The sequence below is a fragment of the Scyliorhinus torazame genome, chromosome 4 (genome assembly GCF_047496885.1).
Source record: "Scyliorhinus torazame isolate Kashiwa2021f chromosome 4, sScyTor2.1, whole genome shotgun sequence".
NCBI lineage: Eukaryota > Metazoa > Chordata > Chondrichthyes > Carcharhiniformes > Scyliorhinidae > Scyliorhinus > Scyliorhinus torazame.
Genome location: NC_092710.1, coordinates 292,183,314 through 292,203,582, shown reverse-complemented (window position 1 = coordinate 292,203,582; position 20,269 = coordinate 292,183,314). Strand labels below are relative to the sequence as shown.

Here is a 20,269-nt window from a genome sequence, read left to right as displayed (position 1 = left end):
ACATCTCCCCCACTACCACAACCCCTCAGTTCGAGTCCAGTTTTTCCATTTGGATAAAGGTCCAAGCCTCTTCTGGCGGTTCAAAATAGTGGTGTCGGTCCTGGTACGTGACACACAGTACGTCTCACCCTTTTTTTATTCAGCACTGCCTTGGCCCGGTTGAAGCCAGCTCGCCTCTTTGCCACCTCTGCGCTCCAGTCCTGGTAGACTCGGATCACCGCATTCTCCCATCTACTGCTCCGCTCCTTCTTGGCCCATCTCAGGACACTCTCTCTGTCCGCAAAACAATGGAACCTCGCCACTATCGCCCTTGGCGGATCACCAGCCTTGGGTCTCCTCGCCAGGACCCGGTGAGCCCCTTCTAGCTCCAGGGGGCTTGTAGAGGCCTCCGCACCCATCAGCGACTGGAGCATCGTGCTCACATACGCCCCAGCATCAGCCCCCTCCACTCCTTCGGGGAGACCCAGAATCCGGAGATTCTTCCTCCGCGACCTGTTCTCCAGGACTTCGAATCTCTCGGCCCACCGCTTGTGCAGCGACTCGTGCGCCTCCATCTTCACCGCCAGGCCGAAGATCTCGTCCTCGTTTTCATTAGTTTTTTCCTTCACCTCTCGGAGCTCTATCGCCTGGGCCTTCTGGGTCGCCTTCAGCCCCTCAATCGCCAACAGCATTGGTGCCAGCACCTCCTTTTTAAGCTCCTCCACGCAGTGCCTGAGAAACTCCTGCTGGTCCGGCCCCCATGCTGCTCGATCTTCGCCATCTTGTTTTCTCCCCCTCGTTTCTGCCGCTGCTCCAAAGCCTCTTTTTCTGTCCCTCCACTTCTAGTCCCCTCCATACACGACGGAAGGGGGACCTTACTTCACCTTCCCACACGGGATTAGATCAAAAAAGGTCCGTTGGGGCTCCTCCGGAGAGCCCAAAAGTCCGTTCTAGCGGGAGCTGCCGAAATGTGCGGCTTGGCTCCGCATCGCCGCAACTGGAAGTCTGCCGTTGCATTCTCAAACATTTCCACCAGCAGCAGCACCAACTTGTTCTTAAACTTTTTATAAAACTCCATCTGGCCCCCGCCCCTCCGCAGCTCCTTATCCACCAAGGCGAAATGGTCGCAATGCCGTGACAAGGCCTCCTCCATCCAGGTAAGAGGTCAAGGAATACAAGGGAGGGGAGGTAAGGAGGGAATAGGATGGGGCAGTGAGAGGCTCTGGGGTGGGTTAAGGGGCGAGAGAGATAAGAGGGGGAATATTTGGGAATCAGTGTGGTACGTGGAGAGGTAAGAGGGGCTGAGTGTAAACGGGATAGGGGAGATTCAGTTGACAGTTAGGAAGGCAAATGCAATGTTAGCATTCATGTCGAGAGGGCTAGAAAACAAGAGCAGGGATGTACTTCCGAAGCTGTATAAGGCTCTGGTCAGATGCCATTTGGAATATTGTGAACAGTTTTGGGTCCCGTATCTAAGAAAGGATGTGCTGGCCTTGGAAAGGGTCCTGAGGAGGTTCACAAGAATATTCCTTGGATTGAAGAGCTAGTCATATGAAGGGCGATTGAGGACTCTGGGCCTGTGCTCGTTGGAGTTTAGAAGGATGAGGGGGGATCTTATTGAAACTTACAGGATACTGTGAGGCCTGGATAGACTGGACGTGGAGGGGATGTTTCCATTAGTAGGATAAACTAGAACCCAAGGGCGCAGTCTCAGACTCTGGGACAATCCTTTAAAACTGAGATGAGGAATTCCTTCAGCCAGAGGGTGGTGAATCTGTGGAACTCTTTGCTGCAGAAGGCTGTGGAGGCCAAATCACCGAGTGTCTTTAAGACAGAGATAGACCGGTTCTTGATTAATAAGGGGATCAGGGGTTATGGGGAGAAGGCAGGAGAAGGGGATGAGAAAAATATCAGTTATGATTGAATGATGGTGACACAATGGGCCGAGTGGCCTAATTCTGCTCCTAGGATTTCATAGCACAGCATTTGGAAAGCAGTGGTGTAATCCGACAAAGTCAGCATGGATTTAGGAAAGGAAAATCATGCTCGGCAAATCTACTAGAATTCTTTGAAGATGTGACTAGTAGAGTTGACAAAGGAGAACTGGTGGATGTGGTTTATTTAGACTTTCAGAAGGCTTTCAATAAGGTGTCGCATAGCAGCTTAATATGTAAAGTTTTTTTTTAAATTTAGAGTACCCAATTAATTTTTTCCAATTAAGGGGCATTTTTAGCGTGGCCAATCCACCTACCCTGAACATCATAGAATTTACAGTGCAGAAGGAGGCCATTCGGCCCATCGGGTCTGCACCGGCTCTTGGAAAGAGCACCCTAACCAAGGTCAACACCTCCACCCTGTCCCCATAACCCAGTAACCCTACCCAACACTAAGGGCAATTTAACATGGCCAATCCACCTAACCTGCACATCTTTGGACTGTGGGAGGAAACCGGTGCACCCGGAGGAAACCCACGCACACACAGGGAGAATGTGCAGACTCCCCACAGACAGTGACCCAAGCTGGAATTGAACCTGGGACCCTGGAGCTGTGAAGCAATTGTACTAACCATAATGCTACCGTGCTGCCCTCTTTGGGTTGTGGGGGTGAAACCCACACAAAACACTGGGAGAATGTGCAAACTCCACACGGACAGTGACCCAGAGCCTGGATCGAACATTGGACCTCGGCGGCGTGAGGCAGCAATGCTAACCACTGCGCCACCGTACTGCCCTTTTAATATGTAAAGTTAAAAGCGCATGGAATTACGGGTAGTGTCTTGAGATGGATTGAAAGCTGGTTAGCAGATAGGAAGCAAAAAGTTGGAATAAATGGGTCTTTTTCTGATTGGCAGACAGTGACCAGTGATGTACTACAAGGATCTGTGTTAGTAACCCAACTGTTCACATTATATATTAATGATTTGGATGAGGGAACTAAATGTATTATCTCCAAATTTGCAGGTGATACAAAGTTGGGTAGGAGGGTAAGTTGTAAGGAGGATGCAGAGATGCTTCACCAGGATTTGGACAGGCTGAGTGAGTGGGCACATCATGGCAGATGCAGTATAATGTGGATAAATATGAGGTTATCCGCTTCAGTATCAAATATAGGCAGGCAAATTATTATTTGAATGAGTGTAAATTGAGGGATGTGGATACTCAGCAAGATCTTAGTGTCTTTGGGCATCAGTCACTGAAAGTAAGCACGCAGGTACAGCAGACAGTAAAGAAGGTAAGTGATACGTTGGCCCTCATAGTGAGAGAATGTGAGTATAGGAATAGAGATGTTTTACTGCAATTGTACAGGGCGCTGGTGAGGCCACACCTGGATTATTGCAGGTAGTTTTGGTGTCCTTATCTGAGGAAGGATGTTCTTGCTATGGAGGGAGTGCAGCGAAGATGGCGGGACTGTCATATGAGGAGAGACTAAGTCGGTCACGATTATATACATTGGAGTTTAGAAGAGTGAGAGGGGACCTCATAGAAGCATACAAAATTCTACCGGGATTAGACAGGGTAGATTCAGATAGAATTCCTGATGGTGGAGGGGCCAGAACTAGGGGTCATATGAGGATAAGGGGTAAACCTTTTAGTACTGAGGTGAGGAGAAATTTATTCACCCAGAGTGGTGAATCTGGAATTCGCTACCACAGAACGTAGTTGAGGCCAAAACATGTAATTTCAAGAAGGAATTATATATAGCTCTTGGAGCTAAAGCGATGAAGGATATGGGGAAAGGTGGGATTAGGGTATTGAAAGTGATGAGCAGCCACAATCATAATGAATGGCAGAGCAGGCTCGAAGGGCCGAATGTCCTTCTGCTTCTATTTGCTATGTTTCTATGTCTTATGGTCTTATGGGAGAGAGAAAATGTAGGGACAAGAGAAAAGGGGATACAGGAGTTTATAGGAGAGGACATAGGAGATTAAAGGGGATAGCGTGGGATGGAGAGGGAGACAGCTGGATAAGATCATGGTGACACAGTGATTAGCACTGCTGCCTCACAGTGCCAGGGACCCAGGTTCGATCCCAACCTTGGAGTGGAATTTGCACGTTCTCCCCGTGTCTGCAGCAGTTTTCTTCGGGTGCTCCCGTTTTCTCTGTTGTACCTTCTAAGCCACAGTGTGTGTTTAACTCCTATACGGTGGACAAATGATCACACAAGTTGTTCAATACACTGATACTTTATTAATACACACACAAGGTTAATACTAATCAATCACACTTACACGCACATTGGACTATAAACTAATGCACTAAAACGACCTTAACTTAACTTGCAGGTGACTGGCAAGTACAGAGCAAATATGACCTTATCTGGGATCTGGTAGTCTGGCTGTGCTGGAGTTCTTGGAGCTGGTCATCTGTGTCCCCTGTTGTGGGTGGTCTTACTCTTTGCTGGTGATGGGTTCACCGTTGTTCTTGGCTGCCGAAACTGTAGTCTGGAAGGCTGCAGTCGAGAGAGAGAGAGTGGTGGACTACGTGGCACCTTTTATCCCTGTGGCATTTGCGCTCTTTTCGGCGGACCCAGGTGAAGGTCCAATGGATCGATCCGGTCTCGATCACCCTGATCGATCCTGACCAATTGGGGGCTGGGCGGGTCCCGGTTGGCCATGGCTGTTAGTGTCCGAGGCACGTCGGCATTCCCAAATAAGGAAAGCAGGTGCCGCTGAGTCTGCCACTTATTGTCAGTTTCCACCTGGAGCCCATTGTCCCGGGAAGACCTGTAATGGCCTTTTTTCTATGTTAGTTTCTGCATTAGTCTGAGCTGCAGCTTTTGTATGTTTGCAGGCTGCAGCCTGTCTGCTCAGGCTTGGCCAAATTTCCCATCGATCTTTGCGGGCGGACATTTAAATGGCCACACCTCCCACAGTCCAAAGATGTGTAGGTTAGGTGGATTGGACGAGCTAAATTGCCCCTTAGTGTCCAAAAGGTTAGGTGGGTTTACGGGGGCAGTGTGCTCTTTCAGAGGGTTGGTGCAGATTTGATAGGCTGAATGGCTTCCTTCTCCACTGCCTGGGCTGGAGAGTGTTAGTTATGAAGATTGGACAGACTTGGATTGTTTTCCTTGGAGCAGAGGAGATGAGGGGGGGGGGGGGGGCATGATTGAGATGTATAAATTTATTAGGGGCATAGATAGAGTAGACAAAAATAAAATGTTCCCCTTGGTGTAGGTGTCAATGACCAGGGGGAATAGATTTAAGGTAAGGAGCAGGAGGTTTAGAGGGGATGTGAGGTCACAGTAACTTCATTTCAGTGTTAATGTAAGCCTACTTGTGACAATAAAGATTATTATTATTATAAAACGTTTTTACCCAGCAGCTGGTGGGAGTATGGAACCCACTGCTTGAAACGGCGGTGGAGGCAGAGACCCACATAACATTTAAGAAGTATTTTGATGTACTTGGGGATACGAGGCCATACAAGGCTATGGGCCGAGCGCTGAAAATGAGATTAGAATGGTTAGGCGGTTATTTTTGACCGGTGCAGATGTGATGTATGACTCTATGACTTCCAACTAGCTCCACCCACCCCTCCCTGACTACACCACCCGTGATCCACAGCGATCCACAAACTTCCCCTTCTAACCCTCTGACTGTTTCCCCCCCAATCCAACCTGACCCAACCTCACCACCCTGCCATCTGACCACATTGCTACTCCCTGGAACGTTTGACTTTGGTGTTCAACATACCCTGTATCATAGTAAAGAAATATTCTGGAAAATACAAAAATCAACAACCTGGTTTGTCTTTAGAAAAAATGGATGTGCTTGGTTTGAAACATGACTTTTACTTTCATCCTCTTACAAAGTTATTTTCCTTTCTTTTTATGGAGCTGAAGAAAAATAACACTAACAGGCCATCAAATTCCTTTTCATCTTCATGAATCATTTTTAAAACAGGATGCTTATCTCAAAACGTTTTTTGATTGTTTGCAAAGGTAGCCCAGGATGTTACTGAATTTCCCTTCCACAATACATGTTGAGAGTTGTACAACATCTAACCCTTTATTTTGTCCCAAGTACATTAAAGTTAATTATATAGTTAATGAAAAACAGAGCCAAACTTGAGACCTTTTCGGTGCACAATGATGAAGTTTCAGTAATTGGCTTTTTATATGGGAAAAGGCCTGAAAGAATGGCAAATTGCCACCAGTGATGACTCTGTTGCTTTGATTTCTCATGACCCTATTAAGGCAACAATGACCTATTTGATCAATTTGATATGTGAAAAATAGGTACAATTACAGTTCAATGGTTTGCATATTGGTCAGTTTTATAAAGGATTGAAAATTGTTCAGCAAGGAAATAATTAATTGCTTTGTCTCCAGTATTTTTAATGGACTATTTAAAGATGCAATCTTTCTTTCTTTCTTTCTTTCTTTTCCTCCTTTCCTTCGTTCTTTCTTTCCTTCGTTCTTCCTTTCTTTCTGTATATCCTCTCTCTCTCTTTCCCTCTCTCTCTTTCCCTCTTTCCTTCTGTCTGTCTTTCTTTCTTTTCATTTGTTGAGGTGGATGAAGAAAAAAAGACGACTGCTAGAGTAATGGCTCCAAAATATGTTAACTAAAATTGTTCAGTATCAAGTAAAATAGTGTACTTGATTTTATTTAACCTTAATTAAGTTCATTGAACTCTGTTCTTTGTAATAAAAAAAGTGCTATTTAAACATACTGTAAATCTTTTTAAGTTGATCTTTCATTGTGAACCATTGTGTTCTATATTTAAATTCCTATCACTCTAAATCTCTACACTCTCCTTTATAAATTATTTTCAGTTATGGCTCTTTGTAGTTATTCTGTTGTGTATCGAAACATTTTTACCGTTGAACATTTGTAGTGATATAAATTGCTACTTTTACTCTGATAGAAATGTTTTGTGTTCTTCAAAGTACATGATATTTTTTAAGCCACGGGGTATGAATCCAGAGATTTGCTTTTGCTTTCCTCTTTCCAAGAATAATTTTAATATTTCACAAATTCTTCCATTAATACATTATTTGAACCCTTCCAGGTGAAATGAAAAATGTGTAATGGTAACTTAGCAGTTAGTTTTTGACGGTGTAAATGCCTTAATATTGCTATTGTTCTTAGAATTAAAATAGCAGTTCTACTTCTATATGTTATTCTACCATTTTGCAGATGGGTGAACAGATGCACCTGCAGCTTGACTTTGCTTTCTAAGCCATATGCACTATAACAACTGACATGACATACTCTATACTATTCTTTTCAAATTAGATACAGGGAGGCTAAATTAGTCATTTAATTTGTGCTCATTAAACCTTGGTCTCTGCTGGATTTGTATGCACATAAATATGATGTGAAGGCAGGTTTTGTCTTGGCCATGATGTTCATGTGGTTGAATTGCCTGCTGGTAATTATTGTTGAGGCTCACGTGTGGATAGTGTCCATTGGTGAAAGCTAAAAATATCTTCTGCACTAAAAAAATTTATAATTCAAACATTTGTAGGTGGGGAGAGCAGACATAGATTGGGAGTAGAATCTCCTTGTATTTTTTTCTACTTTTTTCCCTCTATCCCCTTGAACCGGTAACTCATACTAAGTAATGGCCCCATGGGTTTGGTCACCCTGTAATACATGTCATATTAAGTGGTGAATGCCTGTTGAGCTTGTTCGTGTTTTCGAGTGAGTCCTATTTGCACATCCATTTGGCACAGATGGTGAAACGGACCTGGATTCCTAGGAGGTGCAAATTCTGTTTGACTCACCTCAGTGTCCTGTCAATGCTGCTGTTAATTGTGTGCCTCAATATCAACTAGACCGAAATCCGCTAACTCAATGAATAGGAATGCAATCTTAAATCCGCTAATCTATGTGGTTTATGCACTTTTGAAAAACATTTATTTATTTATATATGGGACTTGGGCATCGCAGGCGTGCCAGCATTAATTGTCCATCCCTAATGGCCCTTGAGGGAACAGCTAAGGGTTAACCACATTACTGTGGGCCTGGAGTCCCACATAGGCCAGACCAGGTAAGGATGGCAAATTTTCTTCTCGAAAGGACAGATAGGTTATTACAATAATATTAAAATTTACTTTTTCTTTGTACAGACAAGTTTGACCAGTTTTGGGCAATCAATCGAAAACTTATGGAGTATCCAACAGATGAAGGAGGGTTCCGATATGTTCCTTTCAGGATATATCAGGTGACAGCTTTTTCTGTGTAATTGTTGTATGTGTTTTGATTTCATAAGCAAACTCTCTGTTTTTCCTCTAATTCTGTGAAATTTGGTATGGTTCACTCCTTTTTCATTTTGGATATGTGAAAGCAGTTGTGCAAATTTCACTTGAGGCTGGGGGTCGGGGGGTGGGGGGGATTCTTGCTTTAGAGTGGTCGGTCAGTGATGTTTTGTTTTTATGTCACTCTCACAATTTTCATTTGATAATTTATATGTAACAGACTATTTCTTCTGGCTTTGAACACATCAAAATAATTTAATTGTATCTTTGCTTAATGTCGGGACAGACTTAAGGAGCTGGCTACCCTCCTGCTGTGCTGTTACACAATTAACCAGGTGGTGTTTTCGAAATGAAATGCCCACAAACCTTTGTTCTGAATTTAATATACTGTCTACTCTTGATGATTCAATGTCCTTTTATTTATAGTACGAAGTCTTACAACACCAGGTTAAAGTCCAACAGGTTTGTTTCGATGTCACTAGCTTTCGGAGGGCTGCTCCTTCCTCAGGTGAATGAAGAGGTATGTTCCAGAAACAAATATATAGACAAATTCAAAGCTGCCAGACAATGCTTGGAATGCGAGCATTAGCAGGTGATTAAATCTTTACAGATCCAGAGATGGGGTAACCTCAGGTTAAAGAGGTGTGAATTGTGTCAAGCTAGGACAAACCTCTTTAACCTGAGGTTACCCCATCTCTGGATCTGTAAAGATTTAATCACCTGCTAATGGTCGCATTCCAAGCATTGTCTGGCAGCTTTGAATTTGTCTATATATTTGTTTCTGGAACATACCTCTTCATTCACCTGAGGAAGGAGCAGCGCTCTGAAAGCTAGTGACATCGAAACAAACCTGTTGGACTTTAACCTGATGTAGTAAGACTTCGTACTGTGCTCACCCCAGTCCAACGCCGGCATCTCCACATCCTGGCTTTTATTTATAGTTCTGAACCGCTCACTTTCTGCACAAGCTGGCAGATTTTTGATCTTTTATTCACAGCATCGTCTGCCCATACCTTTATTTATAGTTTTGGAGACATGGAAATTAGTCCACGATGCTTTGTGTATTTGTTCTCTGCGTGATATTTCAACATCTGCACAGAAGAGAAAAAGAGTGCACATTGTGGGGGTTGTAATTGGCACCCGTGTTCCCAAGTTAAAGACTATGGGTAAATTTTAAGCAATTACCATATTAAAAATAGGGCTTACATGGGACAACACAGTGGTGCAGTGGTTAGCACTGCTGCCTCACGGCTCCGAGGACCCAGGTTCGATCCCGGCCCCGGGTCACTGTTCGTGTGGAGTTTGCACATTCTCCCCGTGTTTACGTGGGTCTCACCCTCCCAACCCGAAGATGTGCAGGGTAGGTGGATTGGCCACGCTAAATTGCCCCTTAATGGGAAAAAAAATAATTGGGTGCTCAATTTATTTTGTTTTAAAATAGGGCATACATATTGCTGACCTAATAGAATATAATTATTGACCAGCAAAATGTACAGTAAAATTCCGAACACATTTAATAGTTATTACTATTATATACTTTCTACTTGTATCCTTGATGTATAGAATTTTGTAAAGTAGATTGCAATGAACGTACACCTAAAATAGTGGAAGCCACTTTATTGGAGTGATTTGAAGTTTAGATTGATTCCAGAAGTAAATACATGATCGCTATCTCTCATGTTGGATTCAATAGTAACTTGAGCAAAAGTTCCTTTTCCTCAGTAAAATTTAAAGAAAAACTAATCTTTTGTAGGCTAGAAAGTAGTTATTTTTAGAATCAGTCAAGTATCAAAAAGAAATTTGGCAGCAATTGAGCTGGTCATCCCCAGATATGAAGCATGGGATTTTGTATCCATGCTCACCAAAATTGGCCTGTTTTGATACAGTGAGCGCGATTTAACCACCGCGTTGCACCCGGCGTGGATCTGGGCATCATTTAAATAGTGGGAAAGGGCAAATCAGTTTGCTATCTAACTGGCCCGCTCCTGGTGGCGAGTTCCGGGTGGAATCCAAAATATGGCGAGCTAATCATTAACTCTTATTTGCATTAATTTCCATTTCATTAATGAGATTGAAGTCTAATGCAACGGCCTCCCGGGAATTAACTGGCTTCCCAGCGGGAAATGATGGAGGCCACATTTAGAACAAAGGAAAGTACAGCACAGGAACAGGCCCTTCGGCCCTCCAAACCTGTACCAGTCATGTTGCCCGTCTAACCTAAGAACGTCTACACTTCAGGGTCCGTATCCCTCTATTCCTATCCTATTCATGTATCTGTCATGACGCCACCATCTCCTCTGGCAACGAGTTCCAGGCACCCACTACCCTCTGTGTAAAAAAAAAAAAAAAAAAAAAATGTCCTTGCATATCTCCTCTAAACTTTGCTCCTTGCATATCTCCTCTAAACTTTGCCCCTCGCACCTTAACAGTGGGGTAGGGTAGGGGAGTGCTTTTCGCCTGTGAGGCCTTCAAACCTTCTTTAAATATTGTGAATACCGCTACAGGGGAAACTACAGCTGCTGTCTTGCTATCTGTCGGTCCTACTAAGCACTTCCAGGACAGAGCCCTGCTCTTGGTTCTATGCCAAAGGTCACTTTAACTCCCTTTGACTGTGATCGGCCTCTAGCTTCACAGCGGAATGCTATTGCTGATGAGGAATTTGCCTTGTTAATTGTGAGAGAACTTCACAGCTGCAGGTTGTGTTTGCTGCTTGCGGCTGCAAATGCCTGGAGGTTGCTGCTACTGTTTCCTTCAAAGACAATTCTCTCCAGGATAACTGGGTCCTGGAACCCGGAGTACAGGTGGACAAAGGAGTCTAAAGGCAATCTGGATTGAACTAAGAAAACGCTACAGGACCTGGTGTGCAACATTGATCCAATCGGCCACCTGATGGTGCCGTTAAAGAAACGCTTTTGCAGATTGCTGATGCTTTTGTTGCTGGTGTGGCAAGTGCTGCATTTAATTGCCAGGTCACCGTGGGTTAAACACACTGGAAGTCAAGGTTGTTCAACTGCACCTTGAGTGCCAGTGGGATATGTGGATGGCAGGATTTGGTTCTGGTGAGATTGGGCCGTGTGAGTGGGCCTGCACAGCTGTAGCTCCTGGACAGAGAATGGCACTGATACATGGAACAAGTAACACGTTGATGGACAGATCACTTCTACGACATAGTTCTGGACACGATAACACATTGTCAGGCTTGTCCTCTGTTTCTGTTGAGGAACCTGCAACCGTATGTTTGTTTTTTTGTGTGAAAATTAGCTGATATTGCTTTCTATTGATAACAATATGACGTTTCCTTGTTTAATGGTTAGTGTGATATGTGTGAAGTTACGTAATTGATTTTCAAATCTTTGTTATTGATGACCGTTTAATGAACAAAATATTCTCAAATAGTGCTGCAGATTGTGTTTGCTGCTTGTAGCTGCAAATGCCTGGAGGCTGCTGCAGCATCCTTTTTCTGTAGCCGGAATGAAGGACAATTTTTTTCTAAGATACTTGGAACACCGGGTTTGGGGACGTACGGGTCCAGAAGGCAATATGTTTGAAACAAGAAAACGCTGCAGAACCTGGTGCGCGTGATTTATTTAAATGGACCACCCGATGATGCCGTTGAAAAAAATGCTTCCACAGATTGCTGATGCTTTTGTTGTTGGTATGGTGAGTGCTGCATGTAACTGGCACTTCCCCGTGGGTTAAACACGCTGGAAGTCAAGGTTGTTTAACTGTATGTTAAGTGCCAGTGGAATATGTGGATGGCAGGATTTGGTTCTTGTGAGATTGGACCGTGTGGGAGGGTCTGCACAGCTGTGGCTCATGGACAGAGAATGACCATAAGACATAGGAGCGGAAGTAAAGCCATTCGGCCCATCGAGTCCACTCCACCATTCAATTATGGCTGATTTTAACTCCATTTACCCGCTCTCTCTCCATAGCCCTTAATTCCTCGAGAAATCAAGAATTTATCAACTTCTGTCTTAAAGGCACTCAACGTCCCGGCCTCCACCGCCCTCTGTGGCAATGAATTCCACAGACCCACCACTCTCTGGCTGAAGAAATTTCACCTCATCCCTGTTCTAAAGTGACTCCCTTTTATTGTAAGACTGTGCCCCCAGGTCCTAGTCTCCCCTGCTAATGGAAACAACTTCCCTACGTCCACCCTATCTAAGCCATTCATTATCTTAGTACGAAGTCTTACAACACCAGGTTAAAGTCCAACAGGTTTGTTGGACAAACCTGTTGGACTTTAACCTGGTGTTGTAAGACTTCGTACTGTGCTCACCCCAGTCCAACGCCGGCATCTCCACATCATTCATTATCTTGTAAGTTTCTATTAGATCTCCCCTCAACCTCCTAAACTCCAATGAATATAATCCCAGGATCCTCAGACGTTCATCGTATGTTAGGCCTACCATTCCTGGGATCATCCGTGTGAATCTCCGCTGGACCCGCTCCAGTGCCAGTATGTCCTTCCTGAGGTGTGGGGCCCAAAATTGCTCACAGTATTCTAAATGGGGCCTAACTAGTGCTTTATAAAGCTTCAGATGTACGTCCCTGCTTTTATATTCCAAGCCTCTTGAGATAAATGACAACATTGCATTTGCTTTCTTAATTACGGACTCAACCTGCAAGTTTACCTTTAGAGAATCCTGGACTAGGACTCCCATGTCCCTTTGCACTTCAGCATTATGAATTTTGTCACCGTTTAGAAAATAGTCCATGCCTCTATTCTTTTTTCCAAAGTGCAAGACCTCGCGCTTGCCCACGTTGAATTTCATCAGCCATTTCTTGGACCACTCTCCTAAACTGTCTAAATCTTTCTGCAGCCTCCCCACCTCCTCCATACTACTTGCCCCTCCACCTATCTTTGTATCATGGGCAAACTTAGCCAGAACGCCCCCAGTCCCGTCATCTAGATCGTTAATATATAAAGAGAACAGCTGTGGTCCCAACACTGAACCCTGCGGGACACCACTCGTCACCGGTTGCCATTCCGAAAAAGAACCTTTTATCCCAACTCTCTGCCTTCTGCCTGACAGCCAATCATCAATCCATGTTAGTACCTTGCCTCTAATACCATGGGCCCTTATTTTACTCAGCAGTCTCCTGTGAGGCACCTTATCAAAGGCCTTTTGGAAGTCAAGATAGATAACATCCATTGGCTCTCCTTGGTCTAACCTATTTGTTATCTCTTCAAAGAACTCTAACAGGTTTGTCAGGCACGACCTCCCCTTACTAAATCCATGCTGACTTGTCCTAATCCGACGCTGCACTTCCAAGAATTTAGAAATCTCATCCTTAACGATGGATTCTAGAATCTTACCAACAACCGAGGTTAGGCTATTTGGCCTATAATTTTCCATCTTTTTTCTTGTTCCCTTCTTGAACGGGGGGTTACAACATCGATTTTCTAATCGATTTTTAAATGCCAATCCTGAACCCCCAGCAACCACGTCTCTGTGATGCCTACCACATCATACCTGCCAGTCACAATCTGGGCCACAAGCTCATCGACCTTGTTCTGTACACTGCGCGCATTTATATATAGCACCTTTAATTCTCTATTGACCGTCCCTTTTTGTTTTCTTAGTGTGGTGGACCTTGGTTTACTGAGCCTTTCCATACATTTTTTGTGAGATGGGGACTATCGTAACCTCTCCTGAGTTCTGTCTTTTCGTGCTTTTTTGTATAACTAAGCAGCTAAGCTTCCCACTGATTACTTCACCTCTTGGTTCACTGACTCTCCCCCCCCCCCCCAATCTTTAGTTTAAAGTCCTATTGACTACCCTATTTACTCTTTTCGCCAGAACACTGGTCCCAACTCGGTTCAGGAGGAGACCATCCCAACGGTATTGGTCCCCCCTGTCCCAAAACTGATGCCAGTGTCCCATGAAAAGGAACCCCTCTTTCCCACACCACTCTTTCAGCCACGTGTTAACTTCCCTTATTCTTGCCTCCCTATGCCAATTTGCACGTGGCTCGGGCAGTAATCCGGAGATTATGACCCTTGAGGACCTGTTTTTTAAATTTGAATCCTAGCTCTTTATAATCTCTAAACAGGTCCTCTTTCCTAGACTTGCCTATGTTGTTGGTACCGACATGGACCACAACAACTGGATCCTCCCCCTCCCTCTCCAGTATCCTTTCAAGCCGGTCAGAGATGTCCCGCACCCTAGCACCGGGCAGGCAACATACCATGCGGGACTCTTTATCCTGCTCACAAAGGATACTATCTATCCCCCTGATAATAGAATCCCCTACAACTACAATTTGCCTATTTACTCCCTCCCCTTGAATGGCCTGCTGAACCATCGTGCCTTGGTCAGCTGACTCATCCTTCCTGCAGCCCTGTTCGCCATCCACACAGGGAGCAAATGCCTCGTACCTGTTGGACAGGGTCAAGGGCTGAGGCTCCTGAGTTCCTGACTGCTGGTTCCCTTTACCTGCCTGACTTGCAGTTACACCCTGCTGTCCCTAGCCACTGGCAGGATTTAAACTACTTACTCTGACAGGTGTGATTGCCTCCTGAAACACAGTGTCCAGGTAAGTCTCCCCCTCCCGGATGTGCCTCAGTGTTTGAAGCTCAGACTCCAGCTCATCAACTCTGAGCCGGAGCTCTTCGAGCAGCCAACACTTACTGTCGATGTGGTCGCTGCAGCTCGCAATGGGATCTGGCAGCTCCCACATCAAGCAGCTCAAGCACAACACCTGACCAGCCATCTCTAATTAATTAATTAGTTTAATTTAAGTTTACGAGTTTAGCTGTATTTTTTTAAAATTTGGGGCAGATTTGCTATCAACCAATCAGATCACAGCTTCCCTCTGATGTCACTTTTGGGGGAAAAAGTGGAAAACAGGAAGTTCCCATTAGGTTTTTATACTCACACAGAGACTGCTCCTCCTCCTCCGAACGGCTCCCGAAACTAGGCCGCGATCCCCGGGTTAAAGTAGGTTTTTATACTCACAGAGACTGCTCCTCCTCCTCAGAACAGCTCCCGAAACTAGGCCGCGATCCCCGGGTTAAAGTAGTTTTTTATACTCACAGAGACTGCTCCTCCTCCGAACGGCTCCCGAAACATTCCTGGTTACCTCACTGCACCAAATTACCAAGTTTCAAATTCCCACTCTGGATGTGTCTTACTCACTCAGGCTGTGTCTCTTTGACCTGCGCAACGCTTAGAATGGCACTGATAAATGGAACAAGTAATGCACTGATGAACAGATCATTTCTATGATAAAGTTCTGGACATGATAACACCTTCTCAGGCTTATCCTCCGTTCCTGCTGAGAAACCTGCAAGGGATGATAACTAATATATCACTGGAGGCCACCTGAGCATGGTCTCCTTAATGTTCCCGGCCTGGGGTCTAGGGGGTCCTGCTGTGGCCAGGGGTGAATGTGCAGGGCGAGGTTTTCCAACACATCCAGTTCGCGGATGGCACTCTAAGAGAAGATGGGACACAAGCCTGGGAGAGGCTTGGGGGATCTGAGTGTCCCGGGGTGGAAGCCCGAACTGATTGTCAGTCTTTTTCCTTCTCCAATTCCTTAAATATGGTTATGTCAGTCCTGCAGAGCCTACCTTCACGGCGTTGAGGGCAGCTCACATGGCCAAACGCTGGAGAAGGCAGCAGCAGCCTCGGTGCGGGTTGGAGGCGCAACCCATGTGCCAGGGCCACCACAAACGCTGAAGACCTAGCCGCCCTTCAGGCTGAGGAGAAACCCAGAGGGGGACACCAGCGATGGCCTAAAATGTACAAGTGTCATTGGTCTTTCATAGAACCCCAACAGTGCAGAAGGGCTCATTCTCCAGCCCCTCTTGGCTGGTTCCTCCTCCTCGGGTGTGGGCATATGGCCCTGTGGCCTTTGATGCCCTTGGCAGGTCCTCTGGAGGACCTGGAGCCAAGAGGGGCAGGAAACAACAGACTTACCGGTGCACTGTGCCACCCTGTTCTGCCCACTACCTTTAATATGTGCTGGTGTCAGGAGGGGCGGATTTGGAAGAACTGGAAAAAGCCGTCGTCACCTTGGCCCCAGGTTGGCCTCCAGCTCTTTCTCTATCCTGACGGTGCTCGTAGGGCCCTGGGGTATCCATTGGACGGAGGGGTATCTGGAGTGAGCTCCAGAGGTCTCTGTGTCATCTGGCTCTGCCAGTCTTGGCGGCTCCCCATTGTCTGTACCATGGTGTCAATGCCCTCAGCGATGCTCCTCTGTGACGGGGGCATGCTCTGGAGTGCCTTGGCAATGTCCACCTGTGACTGGGATACGTCCCTCATCGACTGGATACAGAACTGGCTAGGCCATAGAAGGCAGAGGGTAGCAATGGAGGGATGCTTTTCTAATTGGAGGGCTGTGACCAGTGGTGTTCCACAGGGATCAGTGCTGGGACCTTTGCTCTTTGTAGTATATATAAATGATTTGGAGGAAAATGTAACTGGTCTGATTAGTAAGTTTGCAGACGACACAAAGGTTGGTGGAATTGCGGATAGCGATGAGGACTGTCTGAGGATACAGCAGGATTTAGATTGTCTGGAGACTTGGGCGGAGAGATGGCAGATGGAGTTTAACCTGGACAAATGTGAGGTAATGCATTTTGGAAGGGCTAATGCAGGTAGGGAATATACAGTGAATGGTAGAACCCTCAAGAGTATTGAAAGTCAAAGAGATCTAGGAGTACAGGTCCACAGATCACTGAAAGGGGCTACACAGGTGGAGAAGGTAGTCAAGAAGGCATACGGCATGCTTGCCTTCATTGGCCGGGGCATTGAGTATAAGAATTGGCAAGTCATGTTGCAGCTGTATAGAACCTTAGTTAGGCCACACTTGGAGTATAGTGTTCAATTCTGGTCGCCACACTACCAGAAGGATGTGGAGGCTTTAGAGAGGGTGCAGAAGAGATTTACCAGAATGTTGCCTGGTATGGAGGGCATAAGCTATGAGGAGCGATTGAATAAACTCGGTTTGTTCTCACTGGAACGAAGGAGGTTGAGGGGCGACCTGATAGAGGTATACAAAATTATGAGGGGCATAGACAGAGTGGATAGTCAGAGGCTTTTCCCCAGGGTAGAGGGGTCAATTACTAGGGGGCATAGGTTTAAGGTGAGAGGGGCAAAGTTTAGAGTAGATGTACGAGGCAAGTTTTTTACGCAGAGGGTAGTGGGTGCCTGGAACTCACTACCGGAGGAGGTAGTGGAGGCAGGGACGATAGGGACATTTAAGGGGCATCTTGACAAATATATGAATAGGATGGGAATAGAAGGATACGGACCCAGGAAGTGTAGAAGATTGTAGTTTAGTCGGGCAGTATGGTCAGCACGGGCTTGGAGGGCCGAAGGGCCTGTTCCTGTGCTGTAATTTCTTTGTTCTTTGTTCTTTGACTGGAACATGATGTCAAGTTCCTCAGCCATGGTCGTCACAGACTGAGCAATGTCTTGAGCACCCCTACTCAAGATTCAGACATCGTGCTCGAGGCTTTCCACTGCGGCCGCCACCCTAGCAGTGTTGGCCTCGGTGCCACGATTGTTGGCATCATCTCCTGCGCCCGTAGCCTTAGGGACTCCTCCAATCGGTTATGCACTTGCTGGAATATCGTTGACATCTCCTCGTGGCTATGTCCTATCATCTGCATCAGTTCTAGGCTAATCTTGTCCAGAGGCTCGGCATCTGACTGTGGCTCAGCTGAGTCCCGGAATCCAGCAGACCTCTGACTTTCTTCCTTCCTAAGATGTTCCGGCCTCCACCTGATGTGCACCATCAGTATGGTGCTCACCAGATTGTGCCCCAGAAGCCTGTCCACTAATGTCACCCCCTAAGGTATGTGTCTCGGCGCTGGTGGAAGGTGAGGGTGATAGATGTGATACGCCGATGGTGGTCTCTCTTTAGTGGAAGGGGGAAGACGACTCCGGATGCTCTGGCCCCATCAGATGGAGATGCTGTGAGACAATGAACATGTGGTCAGAGAGAGCGAAGGATAATTTTGTCTGACGTGACAACTCACTTGAGGGAGGTCATCTGGGTGAAGGGCAGTGGATCCTCACTTGTTTGGCGCAGGCCAACCTTGCTGCCAATAACTGCTCTTACCTCTCACCACAACGGGATTTCCAACGCCCGTTTCTTATAGGGGTGAGGACACGAATCTCTGGTACTCCACATCCACCTTGACCCTTTCCCATTTGTTATGTGCTAACATCTCCTGTAGGGACAAAGAGAGGGCATTGTGATCCACATGTTTGATGCATCAGTGGCATCTATGGCAGTTGGCAGTTTGCGCACCGCACCTGGACATGAAGGGGTTGTGCTAGTAGGTGACAATGGGTTTTGAGGAGCAAGCATGAAGATCGGATGTGGGGAGGGTATGAGGTGTCAGGCAGTGATTTGAGAGGTGGGGGCAGGAAAAAATTAAGGGGTGTGGCAGGCAGAACTGAAGCCAGGAGAGAGATGGTAATTTAACCTTGCAGCGCGGTGGAGGTGATGAAGGCAAGCATGCCATATGCCTTCTTGGCTACCTTCTCCACCTGCGTTGACACTTTCAGTGGCCTATGTACCTGCACACCCAGATCCCTCTGCCTGTCAATAGTCTTAAGGGTTCTGCCATTTACTGTATATTTACCATTTGTATTAGACCTTCCAAATGCATTACCTCACATTTTTCCAGATTAGGGCAGCACGGTAGCACAGTGGTTAGCACTGTTGCTTCACAGCTCGAGGATCCCAGGTTCGATTCCCGGCTTGGGTCACTGTCTGTGTGGAGTCTGCACATTCTCTCCGTGTCTGCGTGGGTTTCCTCTGGGTGCTCCGGTTTCCTCCCACAGTCTAAAGATGTGCAGGTTAGGTGATTGGCCATATTAAATTGCCCTTCATGTCCAAAAAGGTTAGGTGGGGTTACTGGGTTACGGGAATTGGGTGGAGGTGTGGGCTTAGGTCGGGTTCCTTTTCCAAGGGCCGGTGCAAACTCGATGGGCCGAATGGCCTCCTTCTGCACTATGATTCTATAAACTCCAGCTGCCAGCTCTCCGACCAAGTCTCCAACCGATCTATATCCTGCTGTGTCTTCTGCCGGCCCTCATCGCTATTCGCTATTCCACCAACCTTTGTGGTGTCCGCAAATTTACTTATCAAACCAGTTACATTATCTTCCACATCATTTATGTATATTACAAACTGCAAGGGTCCCAGCACTGATCCCACTCGTCACAGCCCTCCATTCACAAACGCACCCTTCCACTGCTATCCTCTGTCTTCTATGACCGAGCCGGTTCTGTATCCTTCTTGCCAGCTCACCTCTGATCCCATGTGACTTCACCTTCTGTTTCAGCCTGCGTTGAGGGACCTTGTTAATTCACATCCAGGTAATGAATTGGCTGAATTTTCATTGAATTCATACTGAATACCAACTAACTTGCCACAATCCATACTAAATCAGACCATGAAAATTATCAAAATAAATGATTTTATTTAAATGCTATTCCCCCTCACCCCATGTTGAGACTTTCTGCAGTGAGCCAGCCACAGCCCCGGTAGCTCGTTTGGGTGATAATTGGACTTTAAATCTCAGGGGCAATTCCTACACGTGATAATAAATTTCTTCATATTATTTTCAAAATAAGTGCATATTGATTTAACAAAAATTATTGCAATTCTACACAGTTTCGGAGTTTATTGGAAGGAGGGAATCGCATTGACAGAAATGATCTGATTATAAATCTTCATTCACTGAGCTGTCAGAAGCCTATTTTGCCGAAGGAACTGTTGATATATCATAAAGTGGACACAAGAACTTGGAATTGGCCAAGAACTGCAAAGGGCAACATGAACTTGGGCAACTGGGGAAGGGGAATAAATGTTGACCTGGCCACATTCCATAAATTATTTTTAAAAAATTGTTGGTCGGTGTCAAGCCAACTTGTTTATTTCAGTGCAGCAGCTGGCAGCCTGACACTGCATGTGAAGGAAATGCTGCCCTCAGTGTTGTAGCATGAACAAATGCAGCCTTGCATTTTGCAGCACAACAGCTATCCAGATTTCCTTGCTTTCTACCTGTCAGTTTCATTGATCACCATGGCTCACCACTGTACTCTTGTTGTCCAGGTAC

The 20,269-nt window shown here is 45.9% G+C and overlaps 1 protein-coding gene across 4 annotated transcripts in view; it reads left to right on the top strand.

The window, feature by feature from the left end:
• Positions 1-20,269, top strand: part of atg5 (ATG5 autophagy related 5 homolog (S. cerevisiae)) — a 330,107-nt gene that overhangs the window by 176,225 nt on the left and 133,613 nt on the right. For all 4 annotated transcript variants that reach the window (XM_072499913.1, XM_072499912.1, XM_072499914.1 and 1 more), the window contains exon 6: positions 8,053-8,147. In XM_072499913.1, coding sequence (XP_072356014.1) covers positions 8,053-8,147 — 95 coding nt within the window. The remainder of the gene's footprint in view (positions 1-8,052; positions 8,148-20,269) is intronic.